This window comes from Marmota marmota, unplaced genomic scaffold, assembly GCF_001458135.2.
Source record: "Marmota marmota marmota unplaced genomic scaffold, marMar, whole genome shotgun sequence".
Taxonomy (NCBI): Eukaryota; Metazoa; Chordata; class Mammalia; order Rodentia; family Sciuridae; genus Marmota; species Marmota marmota.
The window spans coordinates 1,465,138-1,485,516 of record NW_026000242.1 but is presented as its reverse complement, the minus strand read 5'-3'; the positions used below and the strand labels follow the sequence as shown (position 1 = coordinate 1,485,516).

General features: G+C 44.8%; 1 protein-coding gene across 1 annotated transcript in view; it reads right to left on the bottom strand.

The window, feature by feature from the left end:
* The window catches only part of LOC107145660 (CXADR like membrane protein), a 91,720-nt gene extending 79,695 nt beyond the window's left edge, over window positions 1–12,025 (bottom strand). Inside the window, exons 1-2 of the mRNA XM_048795944.1 lie at window positions 11,692–12,025; window positions 11,150–11,499 (exon numbers count right to left, since the gene is read on the bottom strand). Coding sequence (XP_048651901.1) covers window positions 11,150–11,177 — 28 coding nt within the window. The 5' untranslated portion in view covers window positions 11,178–11,499; window positions 11,692–12,025. The remainder of the gene's footprint in view (window positions 1–11,149; window positions 11,500–11,691) is intronic.
* Between the last annotated feature and the right edge of the window lie 8,354 nt (window positions 12,026–20,379).

Here is a 20,379-nt window from a genome sequence, read left to right as displayed (position 1 = left end):
GTATGTGTCTTTTTAAATAACTTCATGAGGATCTTGCTCTGAAGGTAGATTTGGGTTCAGGGTTTGGAAAAGTTCTGAGAATCTGCATTTTTATAAAGTTCCTCAGTAAAACCAGAGGCTAGTGTGAAGATCACACTTGAGGTGGCGAGATAATACTAAGGTGACTTACCAGATGATTTTTTCAAAACTGTTCAGGTTTCAGCCCTAAAGATCCTGTATTTCACATCCTCAGAAACCCCATTCCTGGGCAAATTAGGATGGCTGCTCACTGTACCTACGGTCATTGCCATTATCTACTGGCAATTGTCTTTCAAAGAAAGCTCCCTGAATGTCCACTTAATGGGTAGGGGTGGAGAGAAAAAAATTGAAGAGGGGAACCAGCACAGAAGCCCTGCTGAAAGCTATGGGATGCATAATCTACTCACAACAGGGTTCATGGTCATTTAGAGCAAGGGGAAAAGAAGTGATTTGGGAACTAGAAGACCTAGCTTCTAGTTTTGATTTGACTCACTGAGGTACACCAGAACAATTGCTTAACCTCTCTGAACCTTATTTGCAAAACAATCTGACAATATCTGCCTCACAACACTGCCATGCAGATTAGATGAGCTAACATACATGTAAGCACTAAACCTGGAGATCCTATGTTTTAAGTCCCAGCTAAATTTTCTGTGATCATTGCCTGACTTGTATTTTTTCTGCTTACTCTGCCTCTGTAATAGCCTGGTAGGGTTGGTAATAAACAAGGTGAACCCATCAAGGCAGAAGAGAAGCAGGGAAAGAGAAGGAAGAGTGGCTTAAGCTCCATGCAGGAGGAAAGGGGCCCCTGAATTGGCTCAGGGCCCACACATGATTCTTTAGTCATTCACCTCGGAGGACCTAAGAGGGCCAGAGCAGGAGTCAGTCCACATTGCTGGGTTGATCTGGTATTCCCTGCTGCAATCCCAGGAGAAGACCGAGAACTCCAAATGGCATTGTAATGTCACCTATGCTATTCAAAAGTTTTGAACAAGCCACGTGTGGTGGCGCATGCCTGTAATCCCAATGGGTCAGGAGGCTGAGGAAGGAGGATGGCAAATTAAAAGCTAGCCTTAGCCACTTAGTTGGGCCTTCTCTCAAAATAAAAAGGGCTGAGGATATGGCTCAGTGGGTTAAGCACCTCTGGGTTAAATCTCCAGTCTCCCCTCCCCGCCCCCAAAAAAGGTGTGAACAAGCAGCTCTGGGAGTAAAGAGTTCTCAGCCTGGAGAGTCAGCGAATCCAGAAATGCAGATATGGTGATATTAAGTTTTTGAACCCCTGTTCTTAAAGGATGGGAGGAAGGGCAGAAGATGTAACAAGGCCCAGGGGAATAGAAGGACCATAGTGAGGAGGTCTTTGTGAGCCAGGTGTGGGACTTGAGGCAAAGCACCTCTGTAAACTTGGAGCCACTTGGCAGTCCAGTCTTTCAGGGGTAGATCTCCTGCAAAAGTTATGGGGAGCGGGTGGGTGCATCAGGAGAAGAAACAGAACGGAAAGACAGCACTGAGGGTTATCTGTATAGAGCTCTCTCTCCCTCTCTCCTTTGGTGTTAGACTAAGAACAGGCCATTTTGGGTCTGGAGAGGGAAGGAGCAGGAGGAAGGTCAGGCTACCATGGCAGTATGTGGAATAGAGTCACCTGGGTTCCTCGAGGCCTGGGAAGCTGCAGGGCTCTAGGAAAAAGGTGTAAGAAGCAGTGGAGATGAAAGGGGGTTGCAGAGAGGTGGCCTCATTTCCAGACCTTCCTCCAAGGAGGACAGAGGGGGCAGAACCTGCTGCACTTAGTTACAGGCTGTAGTGACTGGGGGAGGAAACTCCCTCAGAGGGAAGTGAATGGGGACAAAACCTCAGCTGAAAACCCAGACTTCACCTGCCTGGCCCGAGGATACATTTGGAGCAAGACTTCTGGGCCTGCAGGAATCTGGGACACCAGTTCAGCCCTCTCTCATCAGGAGAAAAATCACACTTTGCTGCTCAGGTGAGCAGAAAAGAACAGATTTTTCTTCTCACCTTGAAGTTTGCCTTTCCTTCTGAATTTAAAAAGGAAATGTAATTCAACACATCTTGAATTTGGGTGTTGGGCTCTTCAGAGTCTAATTTTGGTCAGGACATGACTGCTTGAGATCATAGGAATCTATAGTTCCTTGGAAGGCGTCCCTGAGTGGCCTCCTGCTGTGTATCAGCGAGTCATGTGCCATGTTAAGAAGACTCAGTCAACAATAGATCAAATACATTAAGGTGGTCCCACAAGATTAGATCTAGTGGCGCCATAGCCACCTTGGTTGTGTAAGTACACTTTAATTTTGTATAGGGACAGAATCGCCTGGGAACAATTTCTCAGAACAGATCCTGTTAGGTTTTGAATCTGAATGTCCCCCAAATTTGTGTGTTGAAGGCTTGGTCTCCAGTGAAGCAATATTCAGAGGGAGGGCTTTGGGGAAGTGAGTGGATCATGAGGGCTCAGACCTCATCAATGGAATCATCTCTTGATACCTGAAGAGAGTACTAGGAGGAGGTAGAAACTGGAGGCAGGTAGGGCCTCCTTGGAGGAAGTAGGTCACTGGGGACGTTCCTGGAAGGGTTTATCTTCTCCCCTTTCTCTCCCTCTCACTCTCTCTTCTTCTTGGCATCCATGAGCTGAGCAACTTTTCTCTTCCACGCGCTTCTACCATGATGTTCTGCCTCACCTCAGGCCCAAAGCAAGGGAGTGGCTGACTGTGGACTAAGGCCTCTGAAACTGCTGGCCAAAATCTTTCCCCCCCAAGTTATTTGTGTCAGGTGTTTTGTTCATGGTGACTAAAACTAACACATATCCCTATTATTAAGCTTCATGTAACTGTGCCTGTTACCTTTGCTATCTTTTCATTTCTGACTTCCCAGCTCCATGTTTACTTTACAGAAAGTAAACTGAGCTCAAATTTACCATTTTGTTATATCAAGCTGTACAGCCCAGGACAAAATACCTAACCTCAGTTTTCTGACCTGTAAAGTAAGAATAATACCAACCTCATTGATCATTGTAAGGACACTGAAATTACTTGTATGAGAATCCCTAGCATGATGCCTAGTATATAGTAAATGCTCAATAAAACTATCTGCCACTGAAAGCAAAAATGAAACAAGCAGTTATTTGCCCAAGCTGGGGCAGTCCACTTTGGCACAGGTATTAGAGAGCATGTGGTAGAGAAGGCACAGCTTGAGAAAAGACTTACATGCTGTGATGTTGCTTCAGCGACCTGCAGACAGCATGCTAAGCAGCATAGGAAGGGCATCTCTTGCCCAGGGATAAATAAAACAAAAAGTTACTCTCCTGGAGCAGTTGCAGACAGATGGGGCACAGATGGGGTCTATGAGTCCCTTGGGGTCCTGGAGCAAGGCAATATTACCCAAAGGACACCAGGAACTTGCCTGCAGGGCAGAGGAGCAGCCATGGCCAGAACACTGAAGACTGGCCCCATGACCCAAATCAGCTGTCTTCCAGCAGGTTCCACAAATACCCCTGGGCTGACCCTCCCCCAGCAAAGACAGTCACGATAACAATAGATGTTCGCTGTTCATTATGTACCAAGTAGGGGGCTGAAATTCTTTACATGCATTAGCTTCATTTAATTTTCTCTCACATACGCGCACACTATGACATTGTTACTGTCGAGAAAAAATAAGGTTAGGGAGGTGAAGTAATCTGCTCAAGGTCATGCAATTATGCAGCACCCCAGACAGGCTTCAAGCCAGGGTCTGGGGACTCCAATGGCCAGCTCTTATAGCAGTTGCTCCATGGCTGGTCCACATGGGAAGCTTTATGCTCCATCCCCCTGCTCTCCCTTGAAGAGTGATTGGAAATAATTGGAACTGTCATTGGAAGTAATGAGAAGTGACAGAGTTTGGGTTAGAAGGCTTATTGCTCCAAGTCTGAACGATCCCCACAAACCCAGGCCTAAATTTAAACAGTGAAGTCACAAAGCAATTTCCCTCTCAGGGATTGGATCCCCACCCCCAACACCATCCAGAAAAGAAATAAGAATGTCAGGGGCTGAGTCTCTTTTCCTGATAATGAAAATTCCTCCCTGACTTGATCCTATTCTCTTTCCACATGGAGGAATACCATACAGACCCTGGGTGAACAGACCCCGGGTGAACAGACCCCGGGTGAACAGACTGCCCTTATTAAGAGCTTCAGATTCACTGATAGAATAATTCTTTCTTTTTCTTTTTAGCCTCCCATGAGGGAAGAGGCAATAGTGGTAGCTATGTAGCTGGCAGGTTGTGATGAAGAATGACACCATAACTTTGAAGAGGCAAGGTCTTGGGGAGATTCAATCCCTCCAGGAAGTACCTGGCCAAATGCCAAGGACACACGCTGATTAATGCATCCTTTTCGATGCTGATGGGGTGATCCATCACCCCCCACCCCTGCTTATTTAGCACCAACCTCACTCACATGAAAGTGCGGTGAGGAATATGAAAAGATCAGACATAGACCCTGAAGACCACAGAAGAAGAAATACCGGACCTTCACAGACGGCATGCAAATAAGTTGCCTCCTCCTTGAACTCCTAGAAATTTTGGTGCTTTCCTACATGATCTCTCTGTCCTTTCTGTAATTTCATGTTTATGACTGTCTCCCCACTGGGTGAATTCTTAGGGGACAGAAATTGTTATTGGAGTCTCAGAGCCTAGCTTAGGATCTGAAGACTGCAAGGCTCATCCCTAATTTTTTAAATTTTTTTTTGATACTGGGCATTTTTGGGGGGTACTGGGGATTTGGGGGGTGCCCAGGAGCACTTTACCACTGAGCCACATCCCCAACCCTTTTTATTCTCTATTTTGAGATAGGGTTTTGCTAAGTTTCTTAGGGCCTTGATAACTTAATGAGCTGACCTTGAACTTGGCAATTCAGCTGCCTCAACCTCTGGAATCAATAGGACTACAGTTGTGAGGCACCATGCCTGGCCCTTCTGTAATTATCTTGAGAGGGAGTGAGTGTGAATGCAGTCAGAAATGGCAGGGTAAGATGCGAGTGCTAAAGAACACTACAGGGAACAGGGTACAAGGCACATTCTTATAATCCCAGTGACCTGGGAGAGGCTAAGGCAGGAGGATCACAAGTCTGAGACCAGTCTGGGCAAGTTACTGAGACCTTGTCTCAAAATAAAGCAAATAAAAATATGGGCTGGAAATGCAGCTCAGGGTAGAGGTCCCCTGCGTTCAGTTCCCAGGACCACACCACAAAAGAACAAAGAGGATAAAGGGGGAACAGCGAATTCCTTGAAAAAGAATGATCTCAGGAAAGGGTGCTGCACAAACACCAGGTTGGTTTAGCTTGGTTTTCCCTGCTCTGCAGTCCCTCTGCCTTCCTCCTCTTCCCTCCTTTTCTGGCCTCTCTCCTTGTTTCCCCTCCCCCTGCCCATAGCCTTCCTCTTCTGTCTACTCCAGCTTTCTGACCCAGTCTTTCAAGACCTCCTCTGCTGCTTCTCTTTAGAAAAACTTCCAATATTCCACACTGATTGGGGAGCTATTCTGAAGAGAGTGCTCATTTTCTCCTCTCAGTATGGGCGCAAAGGAAACAGCTTTCTTCCCTGCCTTCTCTTGAAACAAAGCAGTTTTCAGTCTTATCACCAGCAGACTTTGGCTGAGATTGCACACACAGCCATTGAACTGACTGCCACTCACAAAATCAAGGTCTGATGTCAGCATTCTTCCCCATGTGGGTCTGCAGGGTGCCAAAGGGAATACACTTTTATTTTCCCAGAATCCAGACATTTAGGAGCTCGGATAGGATAACCAGTACTGTGGTGGGGAGTGGGGCAGGGGAAAAGGGTGAATGGTAGAATCTGCATTCTTTCTTTAGGAAACAAGGAAGTCAGAACTGCAGAAAATAGGAATTTTACTAGAAAAAGCAACATACAAGCAAGTCCTACCCCTCCCTAAGGCTTCACCATCCACAGCCTCAAGATCATGGCTAAGAAGGGAGACTGCATCAGACCCCAGAGCAGGGCACTCTATATAGTAAGCTCAAGGGCTACCAGAGGGCTCCGACTAAGTAGAAGGGACTAGTAATCCACACATGATATATGACTAGTGACTCAGTTATAAACAAGTCATTAAATCAAACAAACTACTTATGAAAAATTTGAATGAACCTGGGAAGGGAATGGGTGATAATAAATGTTCCAATAGAATTTCCCACTTTGGGATGTATGGTTTAGCACCCCATTGTTGTGGCCAGACATTATCTTCTTGGCCACACAGCCATGATTTCAGAATAATAGCATCTCTCCTGGTAAGTGGAAGGTACATGGTGTTTGGAATCCAAAGTCCTGGCTTGATGTCCCAGCTCACTTGTTTACTAACAGCGTTTTCCTAAAAAGCTTATTTTACTTCTTTAAGCCTCATTTTATTTATTTGTAAAATGCAGTAGTAATAATGACATTTACTCTCAGAGAACAATTGGAGGGAGAGATAAGTTTGGCTAATGTACTTAAGAAACTGCTTCACCATTACAAATATTAGAAATTAAATACATCATCAAAATACTCCTGCTCTAAATGCTCTCCTCTCAGGGTATAACAGTGAGCTAATAATAATAATATGCAACTCATATTTCAAACCCCAAGCGCAGATTCAAATCCATGCAAGGAATCCATTAAGCTATACGTTTAATAGGTACACATTATTATATGCAAACTGTGCCTTAAAAATAGAAGAAAATGCTTAATGCTTGCAAATTGTTTCACGCAATACTCTTTACACTGAAATCTCTCCTGGGTGTCTATTCTTATTGGAGTTTTGTAGGTAATGGCCTAGGATGAGGTCCTTTGTATTTCAGTTTCTGAATTTCCTGGGCAGGGAGATCTGGTCATTACCCTGACCTCGAATGATGTTCCCTGGTTCACAGAGCCACAGCACAGTTGCAGGATGGAGGTCATGACTGTTTTCTTTGTATTGGCTCATTGGCTCTTCTGGGTGCATAATCATATGCCACATATTGCTATGAGCAGACAGTAACTGAAAAAAATCAAGCATGGCAGTACCCAGGTCTTCCTGATCACAACCACATCTTAACCAGCTAGCACAATCTTAGAATTCAAAACCTCACAATTTGAGGTAGTGGAATATGAGCTAACCTTAGGCTAATATCCTCATTGCACACAGGAGGAAACTGAGGGTGGTATGATTTGCCCAGGATAACCCAGAAAAATCATAAAGGTTGAAGCCACTGATTTCCGGTCCCACTCCTTGTATGCACACACCAACATCTTTGGAACTTAGGATATTGATTCCTTTCTCCTAAATGCACCAGACATTAAACATGACACTGCACAAAGTTTCCAGGATTTCCAGTTATGATAGTTAAATTGAAATGTTACGACATCTGCCCTATTTTTCAACCAATTTCTCAACATAAAAACCATGCCAATTATTCAGCATTTAGCTCATTTAACTGAAGCACTGAAGAGTGACTGTGATCTTGAAGTTTAACTACATGAGCTGAAAAAGGAAGGAGAGACATTTTTCTGTTTCAAGAACATGGGATAGGGACACATCACAGAAATAGGGTTCCAGTCCTGACCCTTCTACTAAGCTAGCTGTAAAACCTTAGCCAAGTCTCTTTAAACTTAGGTTCCAAGGAAGGATATCAAAAGGTTAATCAGCCCCTAGAAATTATTGGCAAAATTTGATGCATGTGCAACTTTGATAAGAAGTGGTTTTTGTGGTTTTCATCAGATTTTCAGAAGGGTCTCGGACTCAAAATTTCATGAGCTATTGATTTAGACATTCTCTTAGCTTTTTTCCAATTTTGAAAATCTGTGACTCTAACTTAAAAAAAAAGTATGTCTAGTTCATCATTAAGTACCTTCATGAAATCCACTCGTATGTATACAAGACAAAAATAGGATGAGACAAGATATGAGCCTACTGGGGAAAAAAAAAAAAAAAAATATATATATATATATATATAAAATATCTCATTATTATGCCCATCATCATGACCTATCCCAGTGGCCTATACTTTCAAGTCTTCCTTGAGCTCATTTTCTGGGAAACCAAACTCTTTCCCCATCCTCTCAGACTGAAATATTTGCACTCAATATTAAAAGCAATGGGCACTACCAAGTGTTTATGAGAAGGGAGAAAGATCATGGTTATAGAAATTTTGAATTCCAGATCCATGTACCCCACCCTCATTTTACCAACAAAGGAGTCAGAACAAGCACCCAGGGAGCTTGCCAGACTCCCAAGTCCAAGTCCTTTGCATTCTACCAGCTACTTCATAAGGTAGCAGTGTACAGGATGGAGGAGAGAGGTCAGGTAGGTCACAAATGTAGCATGGAATTATGATGTCCAGGAAAGTTAAGGTGGAATCATGAGGACCCTAACAACAGGGGAGGGTTGGGGTGGTATTTGAAGGGGTTGGGGTCCCCCTTCCTATTCCGCAGGGTTCAGAGCACTACTTGTTCATTCACTACTTGTTCATTCACATCATTTGACTTCACTTATTGGCTGGTCTAGAAGTTAAAGAATCAACTGGCCCATCCTTAATGAGACCCTGGACTCTCTCAGCCTTCTTAATTCCTCTGCTGTATTGTGCATTTTCTAGGAAAAGAAAAGCCTGAAATCAAGCCAGCCATAATCAGAAGCAGCCCCAGAACTGTCCCTTTAAAGGCCCAGAGATGATTTTAAGATTCAGGCAATTCTGTGGATTTTCTTTTTGGCTTTTCTAAAGAGTCCTCAAGCATATCAGGGTTCAAAACATCTTTGTAATCAGGGGCTAATCCAGTCAGCAGAACTGCTTCCCCTGGGGGCTCCTGATTCCTGCAGAGATGTCAACTGGGGAGGGGTTCCCTCAGTGTTGTTCCACTCTGATGTCTGTCTCTTCCTTGAACAGTTTAATCAACTCAGAGTCCAGATGTCATGAGTTCAAGGATACCTGACAAAGTCCTACATGTAGCAAAAGATTAATAGTAGATGTGAACAATGAAAATCCAGTTGTGCATAATTCTAAGTCACAAGTCCTCTTTTCTCTTATACCCAGACCTTAGTTGTGAAATTTTATAAAGGTAGACCCAAGGGCTGGGGATATAGCTTGATGGTATAACAGTTGCACAAGGCCCTGAGTTATATCGCCAGTGCATCAAAACTCTCTCTTACACGCACGCGCGCACACACACACACACACACATACACACATACAGGACAGACCCAAGACAGAAATCAGAGAGATAACTTTAATGATGAAGGCAGGGTTGTATTTTCTCACCAGAGGAATGATTGTGCACAGTAGGCACTCAATAAACAAGGGCTGGTGAATTATGACATCTTTTGACCCATATCTTGCTCAGATCCTCCTTTCTCCTGAACTAAAGCTGATCATCACAGGTGTTCACAACCAGGTACAACAGCAGATGGCAACTGATCATAAGGACCAGTCACTTTTCACTTCCACCGTTAACTGTACTTGACCTACCTGCAAATCCCATCTCTGCTAACTATGAGCTCATGGCCTTGAGCAAGTTATCTGACCTCTTTACACCTTGATTTCTTCATCAGTAAAATGAGGTTAATCACAAAGGGTAGCCAATAGAGTTGGTATAAAGAATAAAGGAGTTAACAAAATAGTACATATAAAGTGCTCAGTATAACAAGAACCTAATAAGAGGACTCCAATGTTTGAGTCTACTAAACATCTGGTAATTGAGAACTCAGTGGTGAAGGAGACAAGGTGCCATCCAGCTGGGTCAGATGTGCAAAAAGGCATATGTTGCAAAACTTAGCCAAAGGCATTTCCCATCCTATTTGAGTTTAGGTTAGCCCACCTCTTCCGTTCCACTAGCTTGGGTGATTACCAGTCTGAGTGTGGCCTACAGTTTGTAAAGTTCCAAAGAAAGAGAGAGCTCTGGCCACCTATCCCAAGCTGGCTCTTTAGTGCCTCTTCACTTTTGTTTGCTGTTTCTTCTAGACATCAGCTTCCCTCCATCACCTACTGTTGTAGGTTTTCAGGGCTAAAAGAGCCTTAGGAACAATCTCATTTTGTTTCAGAGCTAAGGAAACGAAACCCTGAATAATGAGTAAGCTGGCAGAGATCTTCCAGCTAGTCATTTCAAACTGGGGACTAGTTCTGCTAGTGCTTCCCTCAGTGTTTGTCTGGTGTCCTAAGCAGGACCATCAGCCATCCTCCACCACCCCAGTGGGCTCTTTGATTTTTGAATTCCTGGTAACTTTGGGTCCTTTCTCCAGGTGGACCCCAAGCTTGCTTTCATGGTACGCTGTGAATTTTCTTTAGTTCTCTCTGCTGCCTCCCCTGTCCTGACCACTCACATAGTCTCATTCCCCTTCTCAAACCTCGGGCTGCTCATTCCCTGCGGGGTCCTGTCCTGCAAACCCGACCCTCCCTCTCCAGCCTAGGTAAGTCAACCTACTTTAGGATGTCTGAGGCCACAAAGGGACACCTAGGAGGGCTCTTCTCTCTCCAGAGCATGTTTTAAGAAAAAGTGGTGCTCGCTCTGTTTCCATTCGTTTTAAGTCTTCATCCCCTTCCCTTCGCTCGGTCCCCGCTATCCTGTTCTGCTTCCCTATCTTCCCCGTTCCCCTTTTCCTTCCTCTACGCGTCGCCTTTAGTGCTTGCACCTTCTCATGGTCCTTGCGCTCTTTCCCCTTTTCCTTCTCTCCTTTCCTGCCCAGTCTCTTCCCCTCTCTCTTCCTCTTACCCTACAACACATCTGTTTCTAATCTGAGCTCTCAGAGGCGCCTGTTTGAAACAAAAAAGCTCCCCCCACCCTCAGGAACCTGGCACAAAAATTCCTGGATGAACATTCCCTCCCCCAATTCTCCTGAAACCAAATACCTCCCTAAGAAGGACCCTCCACATTAAATGGTTCACGGCCAAACTCGACTAGGAAATGCCCCCCAACCCCCAGCCAGCTCAAGGGCCCAGATGTGTGAGACATTTTCGATGGCCGACTGGGCGGTCCTCCGCTGCCAGATGCGCTCCTGCGTGGCGGGTAGGCAGGGACCCAGTGGTCCGCGCACTCAAGGGCTACGGGGAACCACGGTGCAGAAGGCGAGTCTTCCCGGACGCTGGGCTGTGTTTGCCCCGAGCCATCCAAACTCCCGCCCTCCCCGAGGCACTCACCTAGCAAGAGGAGCGGGAGGAGGGACATCCCGATTCTCGGACGCGGGCACTTCCCCGCTCAGCGGCTGCCTGGTTGCTGGGCGGCTGGGCGCAGCCGACAGACCTTTGGATAGCTGGGCGCGGCGCTTCGGGGTGCGCGCTGGGGGCTGCAGCCATGTGCGGGCGCAGCAGCCCTCCCCACGCCTTGTGTCCCCAAGCCCCTCTCCTGGGTCCCCGCGCCTTGCGCTCCCAGGCACCGTGGGGCTTCCAGCGCTCGCCCCACTAGCTCGCACTCGGACCTGAGCCCGGAGTAGGGTCGGGGGAAAGAAGGCGAGTAGGAAAGGCACTACTGCTTCAAGGAACACTTTTCCCTGTTTGGAAAGAAAAACGAGTGGAGAAAGAGGAGGAAAAAAAATTGAGCTGGAACCACATGGTTGCCTCCTACCGCAGCCCCTCCCTCCTGGCTCCCTCCCTTCCTCCCTCCCTCCTTCTCCGCGTTTGGGGTTAGCTGTGGGGGCTGCTCGGCGGGGGAGAGGCTAGAGTTGGTCCGGGCGGGGATCTACCTCGGAGTCTGGAGGGAAGGACGCGGGGGAATTGGGGTCGGTCCGGAGGCGGTTTGGTTGCTGGAGGCGCTGGGTGTTGGGTAATTGATTCTGTGTAGGAGAGAAACAGTAACACTTCGGCCAAGAGCCGTAGGGTGAGGCCTTGTTAATTCAATTCTCTTTCTGTTCTCTTCATTTCTCTCTTGCATCTCTTCTTCCGTCTCACACACCACTCTTTGCTTCCATTTTTCTTCCAACTCAGTTATTTCTCTTCTCCCTTAAAATTTACATTCTGCCCACTTCTCTTTTCTTTTCTCCTCCTTCCTCCTTTCTCCTGTCCTTTCCCTGTCGGGTTTGGGCAGTAGGAAGCTACCAGACCGATCAATTAGACAGTAGAGCATGGACGTGGGTTGTTAAGACAGTCTCCAACCGGTTTGGTGGTTGCATTTCCAACTTAACTGCCTGTTCTGGCACCTCGCAGCCACACTTTGTCTGGCTTTCCCTTGACCTTCTACGTTTGCTTATCCTCTCTTGTCGTTAGTGTTCGCGCTCTGATCTGGGCAAAGCTAAGCTAGCCACCGTCCTAGTGAAGTGGGGATCCGGATCTTGATAGGATGGGGTCCTTCAGGAAACGTAAGAACGAACTGCATTGCACAGGGCCCTGGCAAAACTGGCACCATCCCGTTTCAGGAAAAAGAAGGCAGAGGAATGGAAGTCCTCCGAGCTAGGGCGAGCACTTCCTGGGCACCCGCGACCCTGCCAAGGAGGCGCACACCTGGAGTCTGGCTGCTGAACAGGACAGAGCGCAGTCGCCTCCTACCCTTATTTGGCCTTAGGGGTTCGGTACTTTAAGATCCGGTTGCTCAGTGGCGGCGAAAGGGGACCGGCGGAGAAAAGAACTGTGAGAGCGGCACTCAGGTCTCACTGACTGGAGCTTAGACGGTGAAACCTGTACCGGGCCTTCCAGAAAGCTGGGACCTGCGCTCTCTGGCCCCAGTCTCTCAATGCCCATAGAAGGCTGGGTGAGGATACAATCGCTCACCTTCCTTCACTGGAGTCTAGACTGGGAGCTGGGGCCACAGCCTGAGAAGCTGGGCAGCTGCCAGATTACCCCAGAGGGCTAGTGGCCTACTAGGTCACATCTTCGTCTAGTTTTTCCATCCCTCTGCCCAAGACCTTTAGTCCTAACTGGCTTGGTCCTTACAGTTGTAATGAAAACCAGTTCCATTTCAAAGGTGGAGGAAAGCAGAGGCCAGGACACTCAAATGTTAGCAAAAGCAGGAGCCGTTCTTGGGGCTCTGAGATCTGATGTAGAGTTGCCTTAGTAAAATTGCAGTATTTATTCATGCACTCCTTTTGTAACTATTTCTTATGCATTCACTCAGTGCCATACGATGTCTTAGGTGTGGAGGACACAAAGTGACTATAACTTGGTAATTAAATTTTGGCACCAACTATGGACCAGGATTTGTATTAATTAATGTTTTATTTTTATTTAATTCTTATGACAGTGCTAACTGGTAGGCATTTTAAATTCCAATTTAGGTGAGGAAATGACAACTTAGGGCTAAATATTTTGCCCTAGATCACAAAATAAATATCAAAACTTCTCTATTCCAATATTAGCATTATAATTTAATATTTTAAAATACCACGTTTTTAAACATCTATTTTTCAGTTGTAGTTGGACACAATACCTTTATTTTATTTATTTATTTTTATGTGGTGCTGAGGATCAAACCCATTCCTCACACATGCTAGGTGAGCACTCTACCACTAAGCCACAACCCCGGCCCCTGAATTACTACATTTTCTATTATGAAGTATTTAAGGTTTCTTTGACTCTGAAGTAATTTTATTTTTCATTTTATATTTCTTGTGTAATGGGGAAAACAAATGTATTCACAATTATAATCCCAATATAAATGTGTTGGAAAAAAAGGATAAAGAACAAGGAAGGAAACTACACAGGGAAAATAATTTTTTGTTTGTTTTTTAATTTGTTAAATTTTTTGACAAAATTTTAGACTTACCAAAAAGTTTTTTAAAATAGTACAAAAATTCTTAGATGCCCTTTATCCAGATTCCCCCTCTTTATTTCTTCCTAGGGGAAGTGTATTTGCATGTTTTTAAGGCCCCACCTCTACTCCTCCATCACTGGTGGCCTTTCTCACGGGCCTGGTTACTCTAGGCTGTTTATTGCTTGAGGGCTGGTTTGTACATAAAGACAGATGTGTGTGGGTGTAGGCAGATGTGCTCAAGTCCAAGGTATCAAGATGCTTTCAGTTCAAGGTCATTAGCTGTCAACACAGGAAATGATTTGGTCAGGCTGAGACTGGGTCATAAATACTGTTTTCTCAGGTCCAAAGTCTTATAACCAGTAGGTATTTGGTTCACCATCCTGGGGGAGGGCTTTTGGCCCCCAGGAGATTACTATCCTCAAATTCAAAGCCTCTTTTCTGGGCCATCCTTGCAAAGTAAGAGTGCTTCTGGTGTGGCCTATAACTCAGCAATCCATGCCCTACCTATTCTGGGGTCAACGGATTATGCTTGGGTGCTGTGGGAAACCCAAAGAACCAGGTGGTGGCCCTGACTCTTAATGGCTCTCCCAGTGTAGCAGGAGAGAAAAGATCTCATGTGAAATGTTTCAACAACAATGTCAGAAAGTAAAGTGTCAGAGTAATGACCCTGACAATGAAACAATGGAAGTTCTGTGACAGGAAAGCACACTAGGCTAGTGTCGTTGAAGAAAGCCTAAGCTTTCTTAAATTGAAAATTGGAGCAAAATTGGAAATCTTCCTGGCACAATTGCTGCCTCAGTTTTATGGCAGGTCTCTGCCCTGTAACAATCTGCATATGCAGTTTCAAGTCTTCTCCCTTATGGAGTGCCAATGGGGAGGAATCGCATTCATTAGATGAGAGGATCTGGGTGAAGCCCTGGGTGGGGCATTACTGGACAAACACATGGAGTTGGGTATCGCTTTGGTGTATTTAGAGGGCATTGAATGAAATGATATATATGAAATGAAATTGAAAATTGGAGCAAAATACCTAAGACAAGCCAAAATTGTGAAGGATTCTTAATGCAACGCAAAGAATTCTGGAACTTGTTCTGCATCTTCTCATCAAAAAGATGTTAACAAAAATACCTTGATGAGAACCACAGGATGTGTAAATCGGCAACTTCAGTCCAGAGGTGAGGTCAAGGGTTGGGTAGTAGTGGGTCATGTCTTTCATGTCCATCCATCTTCCTACCCCATGCTTTCATATGGATAAAGGACATTATCTCAGTATTTTGTAAAGTGATATGTGTCAGGTAGCTAGCAAGCCACGAAATAGGTGAGTAGGAACAGGACGATGAAGGGCAACTGAAAACCACAGGAAGCCTTACAGGAAGAAGGGACCTTGGTATACTAAAACCTCCTCCAGCTGCAAATTATATCCCTTAAGAAAAACTATTGCCCACAGGAGGATCAAAGTTCAAGGCCAGCCTCAGTAACTTAGCAAGGCCCTGAGATAAGGAGATCCTGAACAACTTAGTGACACCCTGTCTCAAAATCAAAAATAAAAAGGGCTGGGGTGTGGCTCAATGGCAAAGCACCACCCCCCTTCAATCCCCAGCAAAATAAATAAATAAGCAAATAAATAAATAAATAAAAGCTATTGTTTTAAGATTATGTCACACCCTCCCAGGTGACTTCAATCCTCCCTCGTCACCAAACCATCACAATTCCCAATGACCCTGGCAACCAAAACACCAAGACCCTCACAAAAAAGCTTGATGCGGGCTATTCCAAGAGTAATAAACTGAGTAAGGGGGCAAGAAATTAAGGCAAAAATGGGGAGGATTCAATTTTCTTAAAAACTCCAACTCTAAGAGCAATATACCATGCTTTCTTGGAAGTGGACCGTGTAGTTCCTATGCTGTCCGTCAAAAGTCAAAAGTTGTATCTGGGCAGGACTCTCTAAAAACTTCCCTGGGATCCCCTCAATAAAACTAGAAGGAATGTTCGGTCTCTCTCCCTTGAAAGTGTCATCTTTTCCCTTTTCCTATCCTTTCTAATAAACTCATTCCTGTTGCTCTGACAGAGATGTTGGGAAATCTTCCTGGCACAATTGCTGCCTCAGTTTTATGGCAGGTCTCTGCCCTGTAACAATCTGCATATGCAGTTTCAAGTCTTCTCCCTTATGGAGTGCCAAAGAGTGCTACCCTAAATATCTCCTCTGTGGGGATTCTAGAGCCACCAGAATGGGGGACAGCATGATGCATTGGAAGGGAAACCTGAAGCAGAGGGACTGGTTAGAATCTGTTGCACTTGAAGGGCAGATGACAGAAGGGTAACAAAACAAAACTAGAAATCTTTGGGAAGAAAGATTGGACAGGGTTAAGAATTTAACAATGATTGTGGGTAGGACAGGGAATGGCCAAGAAAGGAGGCACCCAAGATGAGTGTAAGAGAGCTAATATATTGTACACTAAGAAATAGCAGCCATTTGATTACTTCCTGCAAGTAAGCCTCACAATATCATATTACAATGAGGAAAATTAGGTTCATAGAATTAAATAAATTACATCCCATTCTATGGTTAGTAAATGATTAAGGTGGGATATAAAGTAAGAAGATGCAAACCTCTATGACTCACTGTCTTTTGAGTGACTACTGACAAAGTAGGGAAGCTGGGTAAGTTAACTTGTCACAACCAGAAAGATAAATTACTCAATTACTGAGAGATGGTAACTTTGAGGGAATGATAAACCTCATGCATCCATCCGTCTACCCATTCATCTTTCTTTCAGTCAGTAATTCAGGGCTGGATCTGTAGCTCAATGATAGAGAACATGCCTAGCATGTGTGATGCCCTGGGTTCAATCCCTAGCATGAAAACAAAACAAAAACAGCTGGGCACGTGCCTGTAATCTCAGCCACTTGGAAGGCTGAAGAAGGAAAATTGCAGATTCAAGGCTAGCCTGGACAATTTAGGGAGACCTGGTCATTCATAAATAAATAAATAAATAAATAAATAAATAAATAGGCTGCAGATATAGCTTAGTGGTGTAAAGCTTGCCTAGAATATGTGATGCCCTGGGTTCAATCCCCAGTGCTGTAGAAACAACACTATACAAAACAAAAATCCAGCACATCTTCATTAGGTATCTACTATTTTCTGTTGTCAAGCACTGGAAAATTAATGGTGGTCAAAGAAAAATTGATCTTTCCTCTCTCAAGCTAATGTTGAGTCAAGGAAGATGGACACAAACCAGCAATCAAATATGGAGGGGAAAAGTTCAGAGAGCTACAGGGATCAAAGCAGGGCCTACTGTAGGAGAAGTCAAGGAAGACTGCCTGGGAAGGGTCTTATCAACGGAGAGTAAGGGAGCACAGTAGGAAGATGGACATTTCTGCTATTATCCCTTCTCACAGGGTGCCTGGGAACTATGGACCACATCTTTTAACCACTTTGAGGTATTCACCTATGTTCCATTCTCACAGATTAAGTTACAAGCTCATACGTTTACAAAGAGGCAGCTGTCGATGATGGAAAACATTCTGGGCTAGAAGGGAGAAAGTTGAGGCTCTTTGTGTCTATGAATAGATCTCCTGGCTTCACCAAGTCTTCCTTTCCTCTTTGCCTAACACTGTTAGGAAGAAGAAATGAATTTATGAGGAAGGCGCCTGCTGCAGTGTCTAACACATATGAGACTTGGTAAATATTTGTTCCAACTAAAACTAAAGTGAAGTTCATAGGATTCCATTCCCTGTAGTAAGAAAAGCCAATTTTCTGTCTCATTTCCTTTTCCTATTAAAACAAGGTTATCTTTATATATTCTTTCCTGTCCTGCAAGGATACTTCTCAACTTGGCTTTCCAATGTGTTATTTCTTTTTATGGTTAGATAGTAAGAGGCCCCAGCTGGCTTTCAGGGTCTTGCCTGGACAATTTTTATGGAGGCTATGTCTGAGGGCCAGTGTGCTAACACAGGGTAAGGATTGAGTGTTCTCCTTATGATGATAGAGATAGCAGTTGAGAGTGACCAGGCCCTATTCTATAAACATCACATGGGGGACAGTCCCCATCTCTGACCTTTGTGGTCAGCAGTGGAGTCAGTGACTTTGGACGCTAGTCTCTTGTAGGATATTTATTGGTTAAGAAAAGATCTTTGCCCCATCTGCCTAAATAAAGCATTCAGAATGCAGAGGTCTGTGCCTCCCTCCAATGGGCTTTAGAGGTGGTCACAGGAAACTCAAAAGCCAACATGAACACAGAGGTTCCTATAGCTGAGGAACCTCAGGATTTACAGAAGGACTCTGCTCTACATTCTACCTTTCCCCCTGAGATCAGCTGATCTGGTCTCCTCACCCCCACCCCACATCTTACTTTTAATTCTTATAGACTAACAACCTCAGGAAGGCAGTTCAGGCTTTGCAGGAAGATAGGATAATTTTGAATTCTAGCTACTTTCCTGACTGCCTGTCTTGGACATGTTTCTTAACCTCTCAGCCCACATGATTGTATCTATAGGATTTCTTATATGGTTATTGAGAAGCCTGCAGGAGACTATGTAAAGAAAGCTCCTGGCATTTGGTGTCCATGTAGGGCACATTGGTGTTCAGCAATTCCATCTCTCTTGCCCCTTAACTAAAAGGGCAGTGTATGTCATGACCCCAGAATATGCTGTAACTGGATCTGCAGAGGGTCCTTTCTCTTCTCCAAGAAGCAGAAGATAGTCTTTCCTGATTTTAGATCAAAACACTGAAGTCTAGTGGGGATTGAACCCAGGAGTGCTTAACCACCAAGCCACATCCCCAGATATTAATTTTTTTTTAGTTGTACATGGACACAATGCCTTTATTTTATTTATTTATTTTTATATGGTGCTGAGGATTGAATCCAGTGCCTCACATGTGCTAGGCAAGTGCTCTACCACTGAGCCACAACCTAAGCCCATCCCCAGACATTTAAAAAAATATTTTATCAAGAGCTTTGTGATGTTTTGAACAACTAATAATAAATAATAATAAAAATTAAAATAAATAAATAAATATTTTATTTAGAGACAGGGTCTTGCTGAGTTGCTTGGAGACTTGCTAAGTTGCTGAGGCTGGCTTTGAACTTGTAATCCTCCTGCCTCAGTCTCCTGAGCCACTGGGATTACAGATTACAGGCATGTGTCACTGTGCCTGGCCTGGTGAAGTCTAGTGGCTTTCTAAAAAAAACACACAATTAAAGGAGCAAAAAGTATTCTATCTTTCTTCTCTTTGTATCTTTCCCCATCTCTGAGTTGAGATTAAGAGCAGAAAAAATGTTTTTGCTACTCAGAATTACCCACAAGAAAAGTTGGCATAAGGGAGCCAAGCAGACAGGATGAAATTTAAGGATTAAATTTTAGAGGCATCAGATCTAACTTCCTTATTTTCCTGAAAATGTCACAGCTCAGCGAGTGACAGCAAGTTCACCCAGGGCCACACAGCTAGCTGGTAGCACGGAAGCTCTAGAACACTAGTTCAACTCCTAGTTTAGTGCTCTCCCCAGTGTCTCGCATTGACCCGTGGCGATTGCTGGGTGACTTCTCCCCAAAGGAGAAGTTACCAGACCCATGCCTGGCTTCACTCTGCAGCTGACCAGTGACAGGTGACTTTTATAAGAATCCAACATCGAGTCTCCCTCTTACCATGTAAGCACCTGGCAGACAACAGAAATGACCAAACCAGAAAACAAAAATAGTCCTGTCTTCTGGCTGAGGAAGGACAACTTGCAGTCCCCAGTCGGCACAGCGCTGATGTATTTTTCATGCATTCAGGCCTAAAGGATGCGCTCCAGCCTGCAAGCTGGCAGTCATCCCATCTCTGTGCAGCTGCTGTCTCCACTATTGAGCTGGATGGGCCTTTAGAGTTTCTTCTAGTCTTTATTTCTTACTTCGTAGATAGAGACCCAGCCAGGGGACAGGCTATCTCAGGGTTCACTGTCCAGTTAAAGGCATAGCCAATGAAAGCAGACTGCCAAGCGACGGGCCTTTTTCTCTTTCTAGAGTGTGGAATGGTTCTGCCGCTTCCTAAAAGGTCAGGAATGAAAACAGGAAACTCCATGGTGACTAGTAGCAGAAACAGGTATGTTGGGCCCAGGGAAGAGCTGGGACTTTTTTCTTTTCTGGTTTTTTTTTTTTTTTTAGTTATATATGGACACAATATCTTTATTTTGTTTATTTATTTTTATGTGGTGCTGAGGATCAAGCCCAGTGCCTCACATGGGAGGGGCAAGCACTCTGCCACTGAGCTACACCCCAGCCAGAGCAGGGACATTTTTCTAGTAGTGAATGAAGCCCAGCTGAAGCCATGGAACAAAACTGATGACAAAACAGAATATGCAAAGCCTAAACGTGCCACTGTTGTCCTGCCTGTGGGGAACTCATGTAGTTTGTGGCTGAAAGGCTACATACAGCTGTCAGCAGCTGTTCACAGCTACTCATTGACAAGACAGATGTCCGTGGTAGCCAAGCTCAGGAGCCATGTGACCCACCACACACAGACAAGTGACAAACTCAGATCATTGTCTTGTGGCCCTTTAGTGTTCCCTGACAGTACTGCCCTCAGGAGGTGAAGAAAAATACATCCTGAAACTAGAGTGTAAGAGCGGAGAGTATGGATAGAACATGGGGTGTGAGGTCAGGAAGCCCTGCAGGCACTATCACCAACTGAGTCCGCTTGAACAAA